This window comes from Chionomys nivalis, chromosome 25 (genome assembly GCF_950005125.1).
Source record: "Chionomys nivalis chromosome 25, mChiNiv1.1, whole genome shotgun sequence".
In the NCBI taxonomy this organism is placed as follows: domain Eukaryota; kingdom Metazoa; phylum Chordata; class Mammalia; order Rodentia; family Cricetidae; genus Chionomys; species Chionomys nivalis.
This window is the reverse complement of record NC_080110.1, coordinates 28,141,568-28,158,596: the sequence shown is the minus strand read 5'-3', so window position 1 is coordinate 28,158,596 and position 17,029 is coordinate 28,141,568. Positions and strand designations below refer to the sequence as shown.

At 48.3% G+C, this 17,029-nt stretch overlaps 2 protein-coding genes across 8 annotated transcripts; one reads left to right on the top strand and one right to left on the bottom strand.

Annotated features, from left to right (window-relative positions):
• Nucleotides 1-27: 27 nt before the first annotated feature.
• LOC130866292 (transmembrane protein 198-like) lies at nt 28-5,548 on the bottom strand. 4 transcript variants are annotated; one of them, XM_057757605.1, is made up of 4 exons: nt 4,393-4,583; nt 3,279-3,523; nt 2,213-2,794; nt 28-1,810 (listed from the first exon to the last, which is right to left on the bottom strand). In XM_057757605.1, exons 2-4 carry the CDS (start codon nt 3,442-3,444, stop codon nt 1,599-1,601), a joined length of 960 nt encoding a protein of 319 aa, XP_057613588.1. In that variant the 5' UTR covers nt 3,445-3,523; nt 4,393-4,583; the 3' UTR covers nt 28-1,598. The 4 variants fall into 4 exon arrangements, with proteins under 4 accessions (XP_057613588.1, XP_057613586.1, XP_057613587.1 ...); XM_057757603.1 differs by lacking the exon at nt 4,393-4,583 and adding an exon at nt 5,138-5,548 and having other exon boundaries at nt 29-1,813; XM_057757604.1 differs by lacking the exon at nt 4,393-4,583 and adding an exon at nt 4,977-5,031 and having other exon boundaries at nt 29-1,813.
• On the top strand, nt 3,838-16,903 carry Dnajc14 (DnaJ heat shock protein family (Hsp40) member C14). 4 transcript variants are annotated; one of them, XM_057757600.1, is made up of 8 exons: nt 3,838-3,856; nt 5,668-5,799; nt 6,271-7,733; nt 11,074-11,180; nt 11,919-12,038; nt 15,436-15,596; nt 15,690-15,792; nt 15,939-16,903. In XM_057757600.1, the coding sequence occupies exons 3-8, from the start codon at nt 6,327-6,329 to the stop codon at nt 16,147-16,149; spliced, it is 2,109 nt and encodes a 702-aa protein (XP_057613583.1). In that variant the 5' UTR covers nt 3,838-3,856; nt 5,668-5,799; nt 6,271-6,326; the 3' UTR covers nt 16,150-16,903. The 4 variants fall into 4 exon arrangements, with proteins under 4 accessions (XP_057613583.1, XP_057613581.1, XP_057613580.1 ...); XM_057757598.1 differs by lacking the exon at nt 3,838-3,856 and adding an exon at nt 4,983-5,053; XM_057757597.1 differs by lacking the exon at nt 3,838-3,856 and having other exon boundaries at nt 5,556-5,829.
• Nucleotides 16,904-17,029: the final 126 nt, after the last annotated feature.

Sequence of the window (17,029 nt, the reverse complement as noted above, 5' to 3'; positions counted from 1 at the left end):
TCAATGTTATAAGGTTTGTTATGTTAGATGAAATGTTATAGGTGAAATGTTATATGTCAGACTGATGGAGTCTGACACATTTGTATTTAATAAAGGCTAACTTCGTGTTCCTGAGAGCTGAGCTGTCTGGGTACATATGTGTATCATGTGTATACGTACATCATATACAGAGTGTGACACATGATAAAGGTGCCACAGCAGATCTTTAGGGACAGCCTGATCACCTTTGCTTTGCCGTGTAAAGAAAGTAAAAAGCTACGGGAGAGGTCCAGCTTCCCAGTTGAATTTTCAAAGCCATTTTATTCCCATGTTCCCTTGTTCTTCCCCCCTCTCATTACAGATTTGCTGCTGGGGGAGGGATGTGTCTTTCTTCATACTGTCTGGGAAACCAGGAAGCAGACCCTGCTCAGGAGAGTCAGAGGAGGGAGCGTTAGGATGGGTTAGTGGAGGCAGAAGGCACTTGACTACCATGTAGCCCTGAAGCCCAGGTTTCTCTGAGCAAAAAGGCAAGAATTAGGCATGCAAGCCAATGCTCTCTTCTTGGAGAAGGAGCCAGCTCTTGGAGAGGGGAGCTGAGACAGATTCTGTGGTCTCCCCTCGTTGAAGAGAGAGGAGAAAGCACCATGGAGGATTGCATTCCCCTGAGGTAGAGGGGGCTCAAGACTATGGGGTCCACTGAGAAAGGCCAACCAGAAGTCCAGGTACCCCCAAGGAACCTGGGAGCTGGAGGATCTTAGAGTACTTCTGTGCCATTTTCCCTATCAAAGAAACTGTTTTTTTTTTTTTTTTTTTTTTGTTTGTTTTTTCGAGACAGGGTTTCTCTGTGGTTTTGGAGCCTGTCCCAGAACTAGTTCTTGTAGACCAGGCTGGTCTCGAACTCACAGAGATCCGCCTGCCTCTGCCTCCCAAGTGCTGGGATTAAAGGCGTGCGCCACCACCGCCCGGCTCAAAGAAACTGTGAAATGCCTCAGGGGCTCCTCGGTTTTCTACAGGTCCTACAACACAGCCCTGTATTTTACCACAGTAAGGCACACCGGGACGTTTAAATGGATATTTGGGAATGGCTGTAGTTCAGTGGTAGGACGCTTGCCTACTCTGGACAACACTCTTGGCTCTGTCTCAGCACTATAGGAATTTTTTTTTTTTTTTAAATAGCTGTTTTGGGTAAATCTCCTTGGTTTGGAGCCAGTGTCTCTAGGGACCAGGGCACCTTGACCATTGAAAGAGGTAGGTGCTGTATTGCTCTTCCCCATCTTTATAAGAATTCTCTCTGCCCACTTTTAAAAGGGTTAGTCTGGGGATAGAGACTATCTCCAAGTCCAAGAGGTAGGGAACTCTGTGTGGGTCCCGTGGGCTCAGGCCCTGTCCACTTAGCAATCTCCTGCCCTTACTCGGTAGCGGCATTACCGGAGGCTTAGGCTCAGGTCTGGGCGGAATGAGAAGATGGACAGAGGACAGTGGGACTGCAGTCAGAACCCAGGTCCAGGACAGTGTGGGGACCCGTGGCCTCACCGAGACTCTGGAGATAACGCTGAGTGGACACAGGCCAGAGAGAGTAGAAGGGGGTTCTGGGTCAGACCCTAAGCTCACGCTGGCCATCACTGTATGCCCTCTGACCCATCTTCCCCAGGGTACCTCACCCTCCCACTCACTGGAGCCAGACTGTCACCAAGGCTCCGGATATTGGGGGAAAGTTGACTTTGATAGCTGCCTTCATACAGTCCCACTCCAGAAGGATTCCGATGCCACTTAGCTTCTTGCTGATGGATCCGAAGGAGCTGGAGATGCCTTCTCTGGTGGCTCAAGACCACTGCTGGGGAGGAGGCAATACAGATTCAAGGGTTTTTTTTTTTTTACCAAGTCCAAACAGAATTACACTCCACAGAGACCGACTTGGCCTTCCCATTGTGGGGCTCTCAAGCCTCAGCTTCCCTTTAGTCACTGAATTTCCTCTACACGTTCCTCCTCCCCTCTCTGGGTCCTCTGCCCTCTCGGAAGAGTCCTAAGTTACTCTTCCGCATCTCTTGGCGAGCTTTCTTCTTGTTCTACCCAGACTTCCTTTGGCTATTTCAACTCTAGCTTTCCTTCAGTGCCTGCCCTGTTTGACATGGGATTCCTCCCCCATCCTCATCTCTCCCTCTTTTCCCTTCCCTCACGTGTGGGAACCAGGGATAGCAGTAGAGGCAGGTTGGCTGCTTTTGTACCAACTCACCATTGGTGTGGCTTCCGCGTTCCTCAGCCATGAGTTTCCACTGGGCCAGTGTCCCAAGAGCCCCCAAGATTGGCCAGGCCCCCAGTAAGACCCAGCTATACCAGCAAAGAGGAAGCAATTCTGGAAGCGCCTGCAGGCGTTCGCTCAGCCGAGTGCCCAGTGCCAGCCCTTCCAAGAAGTAGTCAGCGCAGGCCACCAGCACGGCAGCGCCTAGGAGGGCAGTGCCTAGCACCGTGAACGGGCGTGGCCACCGGAGTGTGAGCAGGGCTCCCAGCAGCGCCAGCCCCATCAGTCCACCGATAGGCACCCAGGCTGAACGTGGCTGGTAGATGGGTTCTGTGCCCAATAAGGTTCCAGCACCTAGGGTCAGACCTAGCAGCAGACCAGTCAGAAAGAGCCCGACGCTGCGAACCAGCATGGTGACCAGGCCGCAGAGGAGTCCGATGCCCAGCGCGATGCCTGCGCTCACCTCCAGGCTCAACTGTGTCTCCAACACTCGCTCCTTGTGGCACAGAAGGAAGATCACCAGAGCTCCTGACAGCAGACCCGAGAGAAACATCACTGCCTTGAAGCAGCGGTAGCCTGGGAAGGGAGGCAGGAGGTGTTGAGAGGCAGAAAGGGGGTCCTACAGGGATGGGTCTGCTGTGTTGGGAAAGGAACAGCTAATCAAAGGCGTAGAAGCCAGAAACAGCATACCATGGGGACCTCTAGGCAAGGGAAAGAGAAGGACTAGCCCAGCGTTGAATAAGGACACTCAGAAGTGGAGGGGATAGGTGGAGAAAGCAGGAGGTGGAATGACATTGTGCAGAGAAAAAAGGACAATGCCAAATCACCACAGACTGACTCAGACTCTGAGGAAAGTTGAAATCTCTGGTGGGGAGGACAACCGCGAATGGGATTTTGAGGTAGGAGACGAAAGAAAGGCAGATAACAGAGACGAGAGGCTGGCAGAGGCAGTATGGAAAACTCTGACAGAGGAGGTGGAGTGGCCGGAACAAGGAAGAAAGTTGGCATCATTCTTGAGGACAACAGTCTCAGGCAGCTGCCCCCCAGGCCCTGCCCTCACCGAAGCAGCAGTAGATGATTCCAAAGCAGCAGCAAAGCGCACACACAAGAGCAGGCGCCAGTTCAAGGCTGTCCTGGGGTTCCAAGGCACATCTCAGGTCCGGAGGCTGTTGATTGAAGGGTCTTGGGTCAGATGTTATGGTCAGGGGCAACAAGGCTTTCTCCATGGTAGAAGGGAAGATGGTCCCAGAGTGGAAGGTCAGCTTCTCTCATCCATCCATAACTATGGGGTAGGGGATGGTAAACCTGGAAGAGAACACAAACCATGACTTGAGGATTCCGTACCTTCATTTCTTTGGAAACGTGACCTGTCCAACTAAAAAGCAACCCCTCATCTGCACTTAGGATGCAATACCAACCCCCTGCTGCATCGGACAGGGCAGGGTTAATAAAACAGGGAGAGGAAGGAAGAGAGAGAATGAGTCATCTTAGGGTCCCTGGACTACTGCTCATCACCCTCCAGGGCTGAGGAGAGCTGCTTAGACTCCCAGCTTCATCTCAGCCCAGAGGTCCTAGACACGGGTGGCCATTGGCTGTAGGCACCCCAACCCAGCCACTGTGCTTGCTGCTCCCTAAACTGTAAGTTGGAGCCCAAACCCTGTGATCTAAATGCAACCCTCAAGGAAGCAAGGGAATAGAGAGTTAACAGTTTCAGATAAGGAATTAAGAGTCACCCAGTTACCCTGTCAAGATTTTGAAGTCTTGGCTTTAGGCCGAGATGGGGTTGGGGGAAAGCCGAATACAGCCAGTCCAAATCCCATGGCCCTACATGGAATAAGCAGGCGCCTGGCTCACCGACATCGCCCAACCTGGTATCCACTTGCTACTTGCCTCAGACACGCATGGGAATTGTTCCACCCACCCTTTCATCCTGGCATGCCCAGGCTGCCAATGGGATTTGAATTCTGATCCTGAGGGATCACTGAGGAGAGGGTGGCATTGGCAAGCTCCCTGTGGGAGCAGGGTGATGCCGATAAACTTTTCCTTTTGCTGTCTTTTGGATATTGAAGTCCCAGGCTAGGGGCTGGACTGGAGAACTCGTGGGGCTCTTCTCAATCGCTTAAGAGTCTGGGACCCTAAACAAGGAGAGGTTAGGAAGGGGGTTCACTACTCACCACCCTCCAGGGTTGAGGAGAGCAAAAGGTGGAACTGCTTAGACCTCCAGCTTCATCCCAGCCCCAGGTCCTAGGCGTAGGGGTGGCTGTTGGCCACAGGCATCCCCCGCCAGGTCCCCTGTGCTCCGTGCTCCCTAAACGCCTGCAAGTCCGAGCCAAACCTTGTGAGCTAAATGCAAGTAGCTTGGGGGTAGGGGTGTGTGTGTGTGTGTGTGTGTGTGTGTGTGTGTGTGTGTGTGTGGAGGAAGGAGACAGGGTGTGTTGGGGGGGGATGACATCACGGGGCGGGCCCCCTCAATCCTCCCCTGTGTGTGGGGGGAACTCAGGCTACCTACCTCCCTAACCCAGGACCAGGGACGCCCCCCTAACCAAACAATGGAGAGTTTTGGGACTCCCACCAAGACTAAGATAAAAGGTGTCTGAATGCTGAGGAGATTAATCGACAATTTGACGTTTTCAAAGTCCCAATGGGGTCCCATTCCACCCCCAAGTCCAGCTTGGTTTCTCCCACTTCCCAGAGAATTGGAGTATTGTCTTCTGGAGAACCGGGTGGTCGGATCCAGGATGCGGGGAAGGGTTTTTACCAGTGCTGGTGGGGGTGTTCATGGGTGAAAAAAAACTTGCGGAGCAAGACGGGCCTGGCAGGGACAATGACAGAACTGTAAGGCTTCAGGAGTGCGTGCAGAGGATCCACAAGGGTCTGCGTAGGGGTGGGGGCGCGTGCGGGCATCGACCCAAAGCTTACTATGTAAATGAGATGCAAAGCAGCATGCAGATGAGCGCGGGGTTCTGAGTCCCGCGGAGCCTCGCTCCGGAGCCCTGGCCCGGCCCGTGCGCCGCGTCCCCAGGGGGCGGATCAGCGGCATGGGAGCTCGCCGGCTGGGTCCGGGAGAGGAGTGTCGCGTGTAGTCAAGGGGCGAGCCAGTCCGGAACGCACACTTCGCTTCCTCTCTGGCCGGGTCTGGGAGCGCAGAGGGCGCTGACTCCCCTGCGCACTCTGGCTGTCTGCAAGCCACAGACTATGTGTGCACCGGCGGCTGCCCTTCATCTTCCAGTTTCAGCAGGGACAAGGAACACAGCCGCAGGCCTCAGCGGACCTCGGCTGCTCACTCGCCGCCGCGCGACCCGTGTGGCCCGCAAGGCAGCCGAGGGCACTTTAAGAGGCGGGGCCAGGACGCTCTAGCGCCGCCCCCTCGATTGACTCCGCGCCGGCTCGCGCCTCCGCCAACCGCTCTTCTCTTTCCTTCCCGTCTTTTCCCCCGGTGACCCCGGAAGTGGAAGTCAGCGGCCGCAGCGGGGACGGAAGGCGGAAGCGGAGCGGGAGGCGGAGCCGGGGGAGCTGCTCTCGTAGCTCCCCCTGGCCTCAGGCGCAGCTGCTCGAGGGGGAGGAGTTACCGCCGCGGTTCGGTACGTCGCCTTTGCTCCTGGACCCAGTCGGTGGGTTCTCGGGTGGTCTTTTGCTGGGGCACCTCTTAAGCTCCGCCCTGAGCTTTTCCTCCTAATCTGTACTGTCCCCACCCTTTTCTAACAGATTGCGGCCTCTCTCTTTAAGGCAGTCTTTTTTCTAAGAGTAATCCCAACCCCCCCGACCACACCCTTTGCGGTAAGCCCCCCCACCCCCCCACCCCCAGTTTCCAGATTGAAGAGTTTAGCTTCTTGAGGGGAAAGAAGAAAAATTAAAATTTCGGGGGTAAGGGGGTTCCTGAGGTCGAGGTTTGGTGCAAGCAGGTTTGTGGTCAGCCTAATTCAAGTTTATTGTCAGCGTTAGTAATGCCCCCAAAGAATTTGAATTTACGCGGTAGTGGGAGTGGGTACATTGTTTAACTTTGTCTCTTGGTTCTCTTCTTGACCATTCCCAACTTGATAACTTTGTTGCAGGCAATAGAACTTTTCATGATGGCTGTGACCTAAAATCCTCAGGAAGCCACGGGGTCATGGCCCAGAAGCACCCCGGAGAAGGAGGGTTGTGTGGAGCCCATCACAGCGGTGATACCTCCTTCAGGACATCAGGACCCTCTGTGGACCCTGAAATACTTTCATTCTCAGGACTCAGGAACTCAACAGAGACTGCTCCGAATGGTACACGCTGCTTCACAGAGCACTCTGGTCCTAAGTACACACAGCCCCCACACCCAGCCCACTGGTCGGATCCAAGCCATGGTCCTCCGAGGGGTCCAGGACCACCTGGGGAAGGAGGGTACCCCGATGACAGTGAGGCGTCTTCGGAAGAGTCAGGAGTGGACCAGGAGCTCTCAAGAGAGAACGAGACTGGGTACCAGGAAGATGGGAGCCCTTCCTTTCTTTCCATTCCACCTGCTTGTAACTGCCAGGGAAGCCCTGGAGTCCCTGAAGGGACCTTCTCCGAGGAAGGCGATGGCTCTTCTAGCAGCTTCTGCCACCACTGCACCTCTCCAGCCTTGGGGGAAGATGAAGAGTTAGAAGAGGATGACGAGGAGGAACCTCTTAAATTTCCCAGTGACTTTCCACGTGTGTCCAGTGGAAAGAAACCCCCGTCCCGGAAGCAGAGACACCGTCTTTTGACCAAGGAGGATACTCGGGATAGTGGACGCAGAGATCCCAGGTCCCCTGGTCGTCACCGGCTGGGCCGAAAACGAAATCAGGCAGATAAGCGCAGAGGCCTGGGGCTCTGGGGAGTGGAGGAACTATGTCAGCTCGGACAAGCGGGCTTCTGGTGGCTGATTGAACTTCTGGTGTTGGTAGGAGAGTGCGTGGAAACTTGTGGCCATCTCATCTATGCGTGCAGGCAGCTGAAAGGCAGTGACCTGGACCTTTTTCGAGTTTGGGTGGGAGCCTGGGCAGGGAGATTGGGGGACTGGGCTCAGGTGATGGTCCATTTTCTAAGCCAGAGCTTTTACTCTGCAGCAGGGCTAGTCACCCGTTTTCTTAGGCTCGTGGGTGCTTTCCTACTCCTGGCTCTTGCCCTCCTTTTGGGTTGTCTACAGTTGGGCTGGCGATTTTTGGTGGGACTGGGTGACCGGTTAGGCTGGAGGGATAAGACCTCACGGCTGTTCTCTTGGCTGGATTCTCCAGCCTTGCATCGTTGCTTGACTTTGCTGCGAGATAGCAGACCGTGGCAGCGGCTGGTAAGATTAGTTCAGTGGAACTGGCTGGAGTTGCCTTGGGTCAGGCAGAGGACTAACAAGCAAGGTAATGCGCCTGCCGCTAGTGGGCGCTGCTGCCAGCCAGAAGAGGAAGTAGCCAGACTTTTGACCATGGCTGGGGTTCCTGAGGATGAACTAAACCCTTTTCATGTGCTGGGGGTTGAAGCTACAGCGTCAGATATTGAACTAAAGAAGGCCTATAGGCAACTAGCAGTGATGGTGAGTATCCTTTGCTTCTTGTTCCTCTTATGTATTTTCTGTTCCAGTTTTACTGAAGCTGAAGGATTGCATTCCTTTGTTTTGTTGTGAGGCCGAGTTTCACTATGTAGACAGGCTCATCTAGACTCACGATTCTCCTGCCTCCATTCTGAGTGCTGTGGTTTACAGGCGCTTGCCTCTACTCCTAGCTAAGCGAAGGGAGACATTCTTAGAAAGGAGTCATGGACGTCTCTGACTAGGGAGCTTACTTTCTCCCCATTTAAAGTCTCTTGTCTTGAGGTTTTTTTTGGGGGGGGGGCGGGGTCATATGACAGACAGGGTTGAACTCACTCACTTTGCAATAGCTAAATGAAATCCTTTACTTAGGATAGTGAGGAGGCCCAGACAGGCAGTATCTCAGTTGCTCTCACCTGAACAAAGGAATTTTTGTTTTGTTAAAGTACTGGGATTATAAATGTGCATCACCATGAATGGAAAAGGAGGAATTTAAAGATTTATTTATTTATTTATTTATTTATTTATTTATTTTGAGACAGGATTTCTTATGTAGCCTTGGCTGTCCTGGAACTAGCTCTGTAGATCTCAAATTCAGGCTGACTTCAAACACACAGAGATTCACCTGCTTCTGCCTCCTTAGGATTAAAGGCCCGTGCCACCAACACCTGGCAAGAACTTATCTTTTTAGATGTATTTTATGTGTATGAGTGTTTGCCTCCATGTATGCACACGTACCACGTGCGAACTGGTACCCGAGGAGATGAAGAGTGTGGATCCCCTGGAGCTGGAGTTGGTGATGGTTGTGAGCTACCATGTGAGAACTGGGGTCCTCTACAAGAATACCAAGTATTTTAGCCACTGAGCTGATGCTCCAGCCCCAACAGGAGATTTTAAACATGGAGAAAACCAGCCTCTCCTAGAGAGGCAAGTGTGGACTTCGAGTGAGAGTGTTCAGGTTGTGCATGCCAGTGGTTATTCCAGGACCAGGAAAACGAAAACCGCTTCTTTTGTCTTGTGAGATCGAGGGTGGAGTCCAGGACCTGTGCACGCTGGGCAAGTGCTGCCCCTCTGATGTCCATGGGATTTTAAGACCCAGTGTAGCACGATAAAAATCCAGAGACAGAAATTGGGGTTCAGCCTGAAGGTCAGAAAAACAAAACAGCCAGCCACTGACTCTTACCTCTACCTCAGTCCGAAATGGCGATCCTGCCTCCAGGAATCTCAGAATAAGACTGTGTCTGAAAGCTGTTTCCTCCCATTATATAATCCTCTCTAGTTCTGGGATTAAAGGTGTGTGTCACCACTGCCTGGTGTGTAAGGCTGACCAGAGCAGTTGTTTTAGTCTCTGAACTCCAGGCTTTATTTATTAAAATACAAATGAAATATCACTGCAACCCAGAATATGAAAGGGAAGAAAAAAAGGAGCATAAATCATAAGAGAGACATGTATGTCACATATGTGCATGAAGATATGTTGCTTTTGTTACCTAGGTAGGCGGGAGTTTTGATGTATTGTATACTTGAGAGAATGAGGTTTTTTTTTGCAGTGCTGAGGGTCAAACCCAGAATCTTGCTCATTCTAGCATGCACTCTGCACCTGAGCTGAAGCCCTGCCCTGAGATTGCTATTTCTGTACAACTAAAACTACATTATGAATATAAGTAATGTGTGTAAAACTGCATCTGAGGCTGACTTGACTGAATGGTCATCCCTTATATACACAGTTCTACCCAAAAATAAAAAAATCTCTCTTGTTCTGGGCTAGAATTTCTGTTGGCTTTTCGTCTATAGCCTAGGCCCCCATATGAATACCTTTAAAAGGCTGTTTTATCAGCTTGAGACTGTGAAGTTTGAAAGCATTTTTTTTAAAGCAGTGATAAGACTCATCTCTGTACTTTTGGGTAATGCAGATGGCTGTAGGAAGATAAAGGCTTCTTGTGGAGAAAGGCTGAAAATGTAAAAAACTTCTTTTCTTTTTTTGGAGACAGGATTTCTCCATAGCTTTTGGTTCCTGTCCTGGAACTAGCTCTTGTAGCTCAGACTGGCCTCGAACTCACAGAGATCCACCTGCCTCTGCCTCCTGAGTGCTGGGATTAAAGGCGTGCGCCACCACCGCCCGCCCTTGTAAAAAACTTCTGAGATCTTAATAATTTTGGGGGCAGAAAGGCAGACCAGTAGAAAGTTTTGGATATTAAGGTCTCCTAGTTAATTTTCTATTGCTGCGATGAGACACCATGATCAAAGCAACTTAGAAAGCATTTAACAGGAGCTTGCTTACAGTTTCAGAGAGTGAGTTCATGACTGTCATGGCAGGGAGAAGGGCAGCAGATGGGTAGGCCTGGTGCTCGAGCAGTAGCTAAGAGCTTACCGAGAGGGGAGACTGGGCTTAAACTCAGGATCCAACTGCTTGGAGTTTAGACTGTGCTATCACTTTCAACTTTGGATAAGTTTGTGTGTGTGTGGTTTCCAGACAGGGTTTTTCTGTAACAGCCCTGGCTGTCCTAGAACTTGCTTTGTAGATCAGGCTAGTCTTGAACTCACAGAGATCTGCCTGTCTCTGCCTTGAGAGAGCTGGGATCAAAGATGTGTGCCACCACACTCTGCCAGATAAGAAAACATGAAATTTAAAAAGATGAGTTTGAAGTTGTAACCTATTGGAAACTTTTATATTAAGAGTGCTAATCAAACTAAAATGCAAGGGCTTTAAATGTCAGGTAGGGTGATTCACCCGTCCCTGTTTGTCTGGGACTTTCAGAGCTGAGCTGGGATACTTCCAGACAAACTGGGATGGCAGATCACCCTAGAGCTAGATTCTGTGCCAGATATGGAAATTGTTGTTTGTGAATGAGGTCACATATGTGGGGTGGGGCCAGGGCACAACTTCAGGTATTGGGCCTTGCCTTCTACCTTGTCTAGAGGGTCTCTTTATTGTTTTTCTACTGCTTATCCTAGACTAGCTGGCTTCTGAGGATTCTCATGTCTCTGTTTTCCATCTCTTTGTAGGAATGGTGGGATTATAGACACGATCTCTGTATGGTCCACTTTTATGTGGGTTCTGGGGATTTGAACTCAGGTCCTAATGCCCACTGAACCATCTCCCATGTGTCTTCATATATATTATACCTAATCCTCTTAAAAATCTATAACAGATAAAAATATTCAAGGCCATACAGCTTGAAAGCCTAGATGTAAACTCAGATCTCTCCACAAGCTACAGTAATTGACGAAAATTTTATATATAGATATGCTCTTAAACACGCAAACACACACACACACTCAGGACCTGAAATGGGGGAGGGTTGGGATTGATTTATGATGAATCAGTTCTCTGTATTTTGGGTAGGTTCATCCTGATAAAAATCATCATCCCAGGGCTGAAGAAGCCTTCAAAGTTTTGCGGGCAGCTTGGGACATTGTCAGCAACCCAGAGAGGCGGAAGGAGTATGAACTGTGAGTTTAAAATGGGAAAATTCAGGGGAAGTGGATGGGAAATTCTCAGTGGAAGGCTCTGAACTTGTGGGTGGAGGCTCTGAGGCAGAAAGAACTTAAATTGTCATTTTAGCTTAGGCAGCAGCCTCTAGAGCAGTGCACATTCATTTTCTGGCTGCCCGGACTGAATAATAATCACACAGAAACTATATTAATTACAACACTGTTCAGCCAATAGCTTAGATGTATTCCTAACTTGCTCTTACATCTTCAATTAACCCATTTCTATTAATCTGTGTATCACCACGAAGCTGTGGCCTACTGGTTAAGGTTCTGGTGCCCTCCTCCTTTGACAGTTACATGGCATCTCTCTGACTCCTCCTACTCTTTCTCTATATCTCTTCCAACCTGGCTATATTCTGCCCTGCTATAGGCCAAAGCACCTTCTTTATTAACCAATAGTAATAAAACATATTCATAGCATACAGAGAGGAATCCCACATCAGCAGTGGCTCTCAGTCTGTGCACTGTGACCCATCTGTGGGTCTAATGTCTCTTTTAAGGTGGGTTGCATATCAGACATTAATCACAGTTATGAAGTAACATCAAAAATAACTGTGGCTGGGGGTCTCCACAACATGCGGAATTGTATTAAAGGATCGTAACATCAGGAAGGTTGAGAACCACTGCTGAGGAGGCATCCAGTCTGTCTTTCTTTGTACCCTAATCCCCTGACTTACAAAGCCTTTCTCCTTTTAGGAAACGAATGGCGGAGAATGAGCTGAGCCGGTCAGTGAATGAGTTTCTGTCGAAGCTACAAGATGACCTCAAAGAGGCAATGAATACTATGATGTGTAGCCGATGCCAAGGAAAGCATAGGTATGAAACAGGACGACAGGAGTATGACAGCCGCAGCTTAGTGATTGGGTAGCCAAAGACCTTCCTCTGAGTGTTGTGGATGACTGGAGCACAGACGATGAGGGAAAAGACCCCAAGTCTGGCATGTCTGCCCTATTACTAAGACCGAGGATTTAGGGCTGGAGAGGTCGCTCATGGCTAAGAGCATTTGCTGTTTCCCAGCGGATCTGGTTTCTGCTACCAGCACCTCCAGCAGATGCTTCACTGCTGTCTGTAACTGCAGCACTAGCCAGACTCTGGCTCTGAGGGCATCAGCAGTCATGCACACGTACTTACATGCATACACACATATATTAAAACGTATACAAAAAAAATCTTTCTTTTATTTTTTTAATTTTTATTTTGGGAGACAGGGTTTCTCTGTGTAGTCCTGACTGTCCTGGAACTCATTCTGTAGATGTGGCTGGCCTCAAACTCACAGAGATCCACCTGCCTCTCCTTCCCTAGTGCTAGGATAAAGCATGCATCACCATTGCCAGGCTGAAAACAAATCTTTAAAATAAAAAGATTGAGGATTTCAACCGCTGATGCCAAAATACAGCTCTCATAAAGCAGGTGTGATGACACATGACTATGATGCCAGCATTCAGGATGTGCAAATAGGAAGAGCTGAGGTTCAAGATTCCCAGCGATATATCACAAGGCCAGGTGGGCTATGTGAGCTCCCATCTCACCAAAAGGGAATAAAAGTTAAATTCGGGCCGGGCGGTGGTGGCGCACGCCTTTAATCCCAGCACTTGGGAGGCAGAGGCAGGTGAATCTCTGTGAGTTCGAGACCAGCCTGGTCTACAAGAGCTAGTTCCAGGACAGGCTCCAAAGCCACAGAGAAACCCTGTCTCGAAAAACCAAAAAAAAAAAAAAAAAAAAGTTAATTCGGTAGCCACATAGGAATGCCTTAGCCTGGGAACATAGATTCTGGTTATATGCCTAATCTTGTTCAAACATGCTCACAGTTTCAGGAAGTTTTTATTTACTTATATTTTACAATTTTTTGTATTTTATGTGAGTTTGCCAGTATGTATGCATACTACCTGTGTGCCTGGTGCTGGAGGAGGTCAGAAGAGGGCATTGAGGGCTGGTGAGATGTGGTTAAGAGCACTAACTATTCTTTTTTTTTTTTTTAATTTATTTATATATATATTTATTTTTAATATTTATTTATTTATTATGTATACAATATTCTGTCTGCAGGTCAGAAGAGGTCACCAGACCTCATTATAGATGGTTGTGAGCCACCATGTGGTTGCTGGGATTTGAACTCGGGACCTTTGGAAGAACAGGCATTGCTCTTAACCACTGAGCCATCTCTCCAGCCCTTATTTATATATTTATTATATATACAACATTCTGCCTCCATGTATGCCCGCACGCCAGAAGAGGGCACCAGATCTCATTACAGATGGTTGTGAGCCACCATGTGGTTGTTGGGAATTGAACTCAGGTCCTCTGGAAGAGCAGCCAGTGCTCTTAACCACTGAGCCATCTCTCCAGCCCCCAGCACTAACTATTCTTTCAGAGGACCCAGGTAATTCCCAGTAGCCACATGGTAGGTGGCCACAACCATCCATAATTCCAGTCCCATAGGATCTGATACCCAGTGCCCTTTACTGACCTCCAAGGGCACCAGACATGCACATGATACGCAGACATACAAACACTTATGCACATAAAAGAAATAAAATTTAAAAATCAAATAAAATATGATACTGATTCCATCCATTTAAAAAATAGAAAGGTATCAAATTCTCTAGACCTGGAGTTATGGATGGTTATGAACCACCACTTGGGTGCTGGGAATTAAACCCAGGTCCTCTGTAAGAGCCATCTCTCCAGCTCCTGAGGTTTTTTTTCTTAATCTTTTAAATTACATTTATATATGTATATTTGCTTTCTTACAAGCATGTCTGTATACAGAGAGGTGTGGAAGTGGAAGTCCGAGACAACTTGATGGAGTTCTCTCCTTCCACCATGTGAACCCTGGGGATGAACGGAGGTCATCAGGCTTGGTGGCACATGCCTTTACCCACCGAGCCATCTTACTAATCATATTTTTATAGATAAAGAGCAAAATTTATAAATTAAGCACTTAAAGTTTTTTCTTTTGGATTTATTTATGTGTGTACAGTGTTTTGATTGCATGTATATATATGCATCATGTGTGTCTGGTACCTGCAGAAATCAGAAATGGGAGTTGGGTCTCCTGCAACGTTACTGATGGTTGTGGGCCACCATGTAGGTGCTGGAAATTAAACCTGGGTCCTTGGCAAGAGCAACAGCACTCTTAACCCCTGAGCCATCTCTCCAACCTCAAGATACTTTTTAACTCCACTGATGGGAATATCAGGTAGGCCTCACATGTAGCCTGCTGAGTTGGAAGCTAGTGGTCTGTTAGTGTACCCAAAGGATTTACCTAATGGTCACAAGGTTGTAAGGTAAAACACAGTGGACAGTGAGTGGTGATTAAAGGGGCTGAAGACAGTCCAAGGTAATCTGGCTATAGACATGCAATATTCAAGTCCTACAGTCAGCATTAGTTCTAATCAATCACCTTTGTAAAAATCTTTAGCATAAGTATGGCTTTTTGGGGTATATATATCATATAATCAGTAAAGGGTTCACAAGGCCTTACCTTTTTGAGGATTTATAGGCAGTTAAAAGTTATTGGAAGAATTTTTTTTTCCTAAATACTGATTTTATGTATATGAGTGACTTGTCTTTGTGCACACCAGAAGAGGCTATCAGATCCTATTACATATGGTTATGAGCTACCATGTGGGTGCAGGGAATGGAACTCAGGACCTCTGGAAGAGCAGCCAGTGCTCTTAATCATTGAGCCGTTTCTCCAACCCCTGAGAGAAAAATTTTTAAGTTGTATAGCACTGGTAAGGTGCCCATGCCCTGTAAGCAACCCTAATGAAACTGATTAAGTCACTACACCACCCCCAAATGAACAAAGGCCAGGACATGAGGGCAGATTGTTAGTTGGGAAGAGGAGGGTATCAGCGGGAGTAAGAGAGAGGGTGATAGGAGGTAAAGGACCAAAGTACACTGTACACATGTGTGAAACAGAATTAAAGCCGTCAGTGTCTGTAAGTGTTATATGCTAATAAGACATCAAAGAAAGAAAACATAGTTTAAATATAGAAATGTGAAAACAGAGTATGGAACTATACCTGTAGTACCAGCACTAAGGAGCCTAAGGTAGAAGCATATGTTCAAGTCTTGCCTCGGCTACATACCATGACCCTGCCTCAAACTAGGCAGATATTATAGCTGAGTAAAGATAACTTATTGTATGGTCGTATTTGACAGTAATGACCACTTGAAGAGCATTAAGGAATTATGTGTTGGATTGCAGGAGGTTTGAAATGGATCGGGAACCTAAGAATGCCAGATACTGTGCTGAGTGTAATAGGCTGCATCCTGCTGAGGAGGGAGACTTTTGGGCAGAGTCAAGCATGCTGGGCCTCAAGATCACCTACTTTGCACTGATGGATGGAAAGGTCTATGATATCACAGGTACACACACTTCTGACCTCTAAATACAAGATCATATTTCTTTATCTCATTTGCTATGAATGGATGTTTTGGGTAATTAATCTCTATTTGCAGAGTGGGCTGGATGCCAGCGTGTGGGGATCTCTCCAGATACCCACAGAGTTCCTTACCATATCTCATTTGGTTCTCGGGTACCAGGTACCAGTGGTCGGCAGAGGTGGGTGATGCTTCTCTCATTTAACCACTATTTCATCTGTATGGTCTCAGAAGCCTAGCTCTCTAGGTTTGGGAACTGACCCAGTGTAGTTAATTTTGGTAGCTGACTGTTATGGCTCCTGCCTCATTTTATCTTTTCTCCCTCAGGGCCACTCCAGAGGCCCCTCCTGCTGACCTGCAGGATTTCTTGAGCCGGATCTTTCAAGTACCCCCAGGGCAGATGTCCAATGGGAACTTCTTTGCTGCGCCTCAGCCTGGCCCTGGGGCCACTTCGACCTCCAAGCCCAACAGTACAGTACCCAAGGGAGAAGCCAAACCTAAACGGCGGAAGAAAGTGAGGCGGCCCTTCCAACGTTGACACCCTTCTCTTCCTTCCTCAAATCCATGTCAGGGAGTCAAAAGGGCTGTGTACAGCACAGGATGGAATTTGATTTGTTTATTTTTTAAATACTTTAAAAAGGGAAAAATTTAAATTTTTCACTCAGTACTTAGAGGAAGTCATTGACCTAGTCTCCCTCTTCTCCAACACCTAGGAACTGAATCTTGTCTTCTGACAATACCAAAGAAAAAGGAGGTGGCCAGAGCAAAGAACTTAGGGTCGGACCTAGTCCAGTCAGTGCTGGACCTAGTCCAGTTAGTGTGTTCCTAAGGTGTGGGAACTGGTGACTTCTCTGGGCTCTGTATGCCTTTATTATTTGCTCTCAGAGCAAATGAAACACACCCCTTTTTAAATGAGTGTATCTTATTTCTTAACCCATTTCAGGGGTTCCTCCCCCTTTACTCTGATGTACTAGCTAAGAGAAAAAGCATGTAGTCCTAATTTTGGAGATACAGAATTCAGAGTGGAAACTGAATTTTTCCTCTGACTTTCACTTTATGGGACACCACCTAACTTCAGGCTTGTTTTTTGCAAGGATGGCCAAAATTAATTAATTTTTAAAAAGCAGACTTATGCCCTGTGCCCTTGGGTGAGGGGGAAGAATGGAGGGGTTCCCAGAGGGCCCCTTATGAGCCAAGGGTTTGTATTTTTTTAAGTTTGTTCATATTTGTATGTACATATCTATTTAAAGCCAGGGGATTATCTTTCTATAAATAATATAACTGGCAACTTATATCTTCTTTTCTTTGCTCATGTAGTTGTGAGTTCTTTTCTGTTTTCTTTGGAGACTGAGTCTTACTATGTGTAGACCAGGCTGGCCTCCAGCTTGCAGTGATTCTTCTGTCTCTGCCTCCTGAGG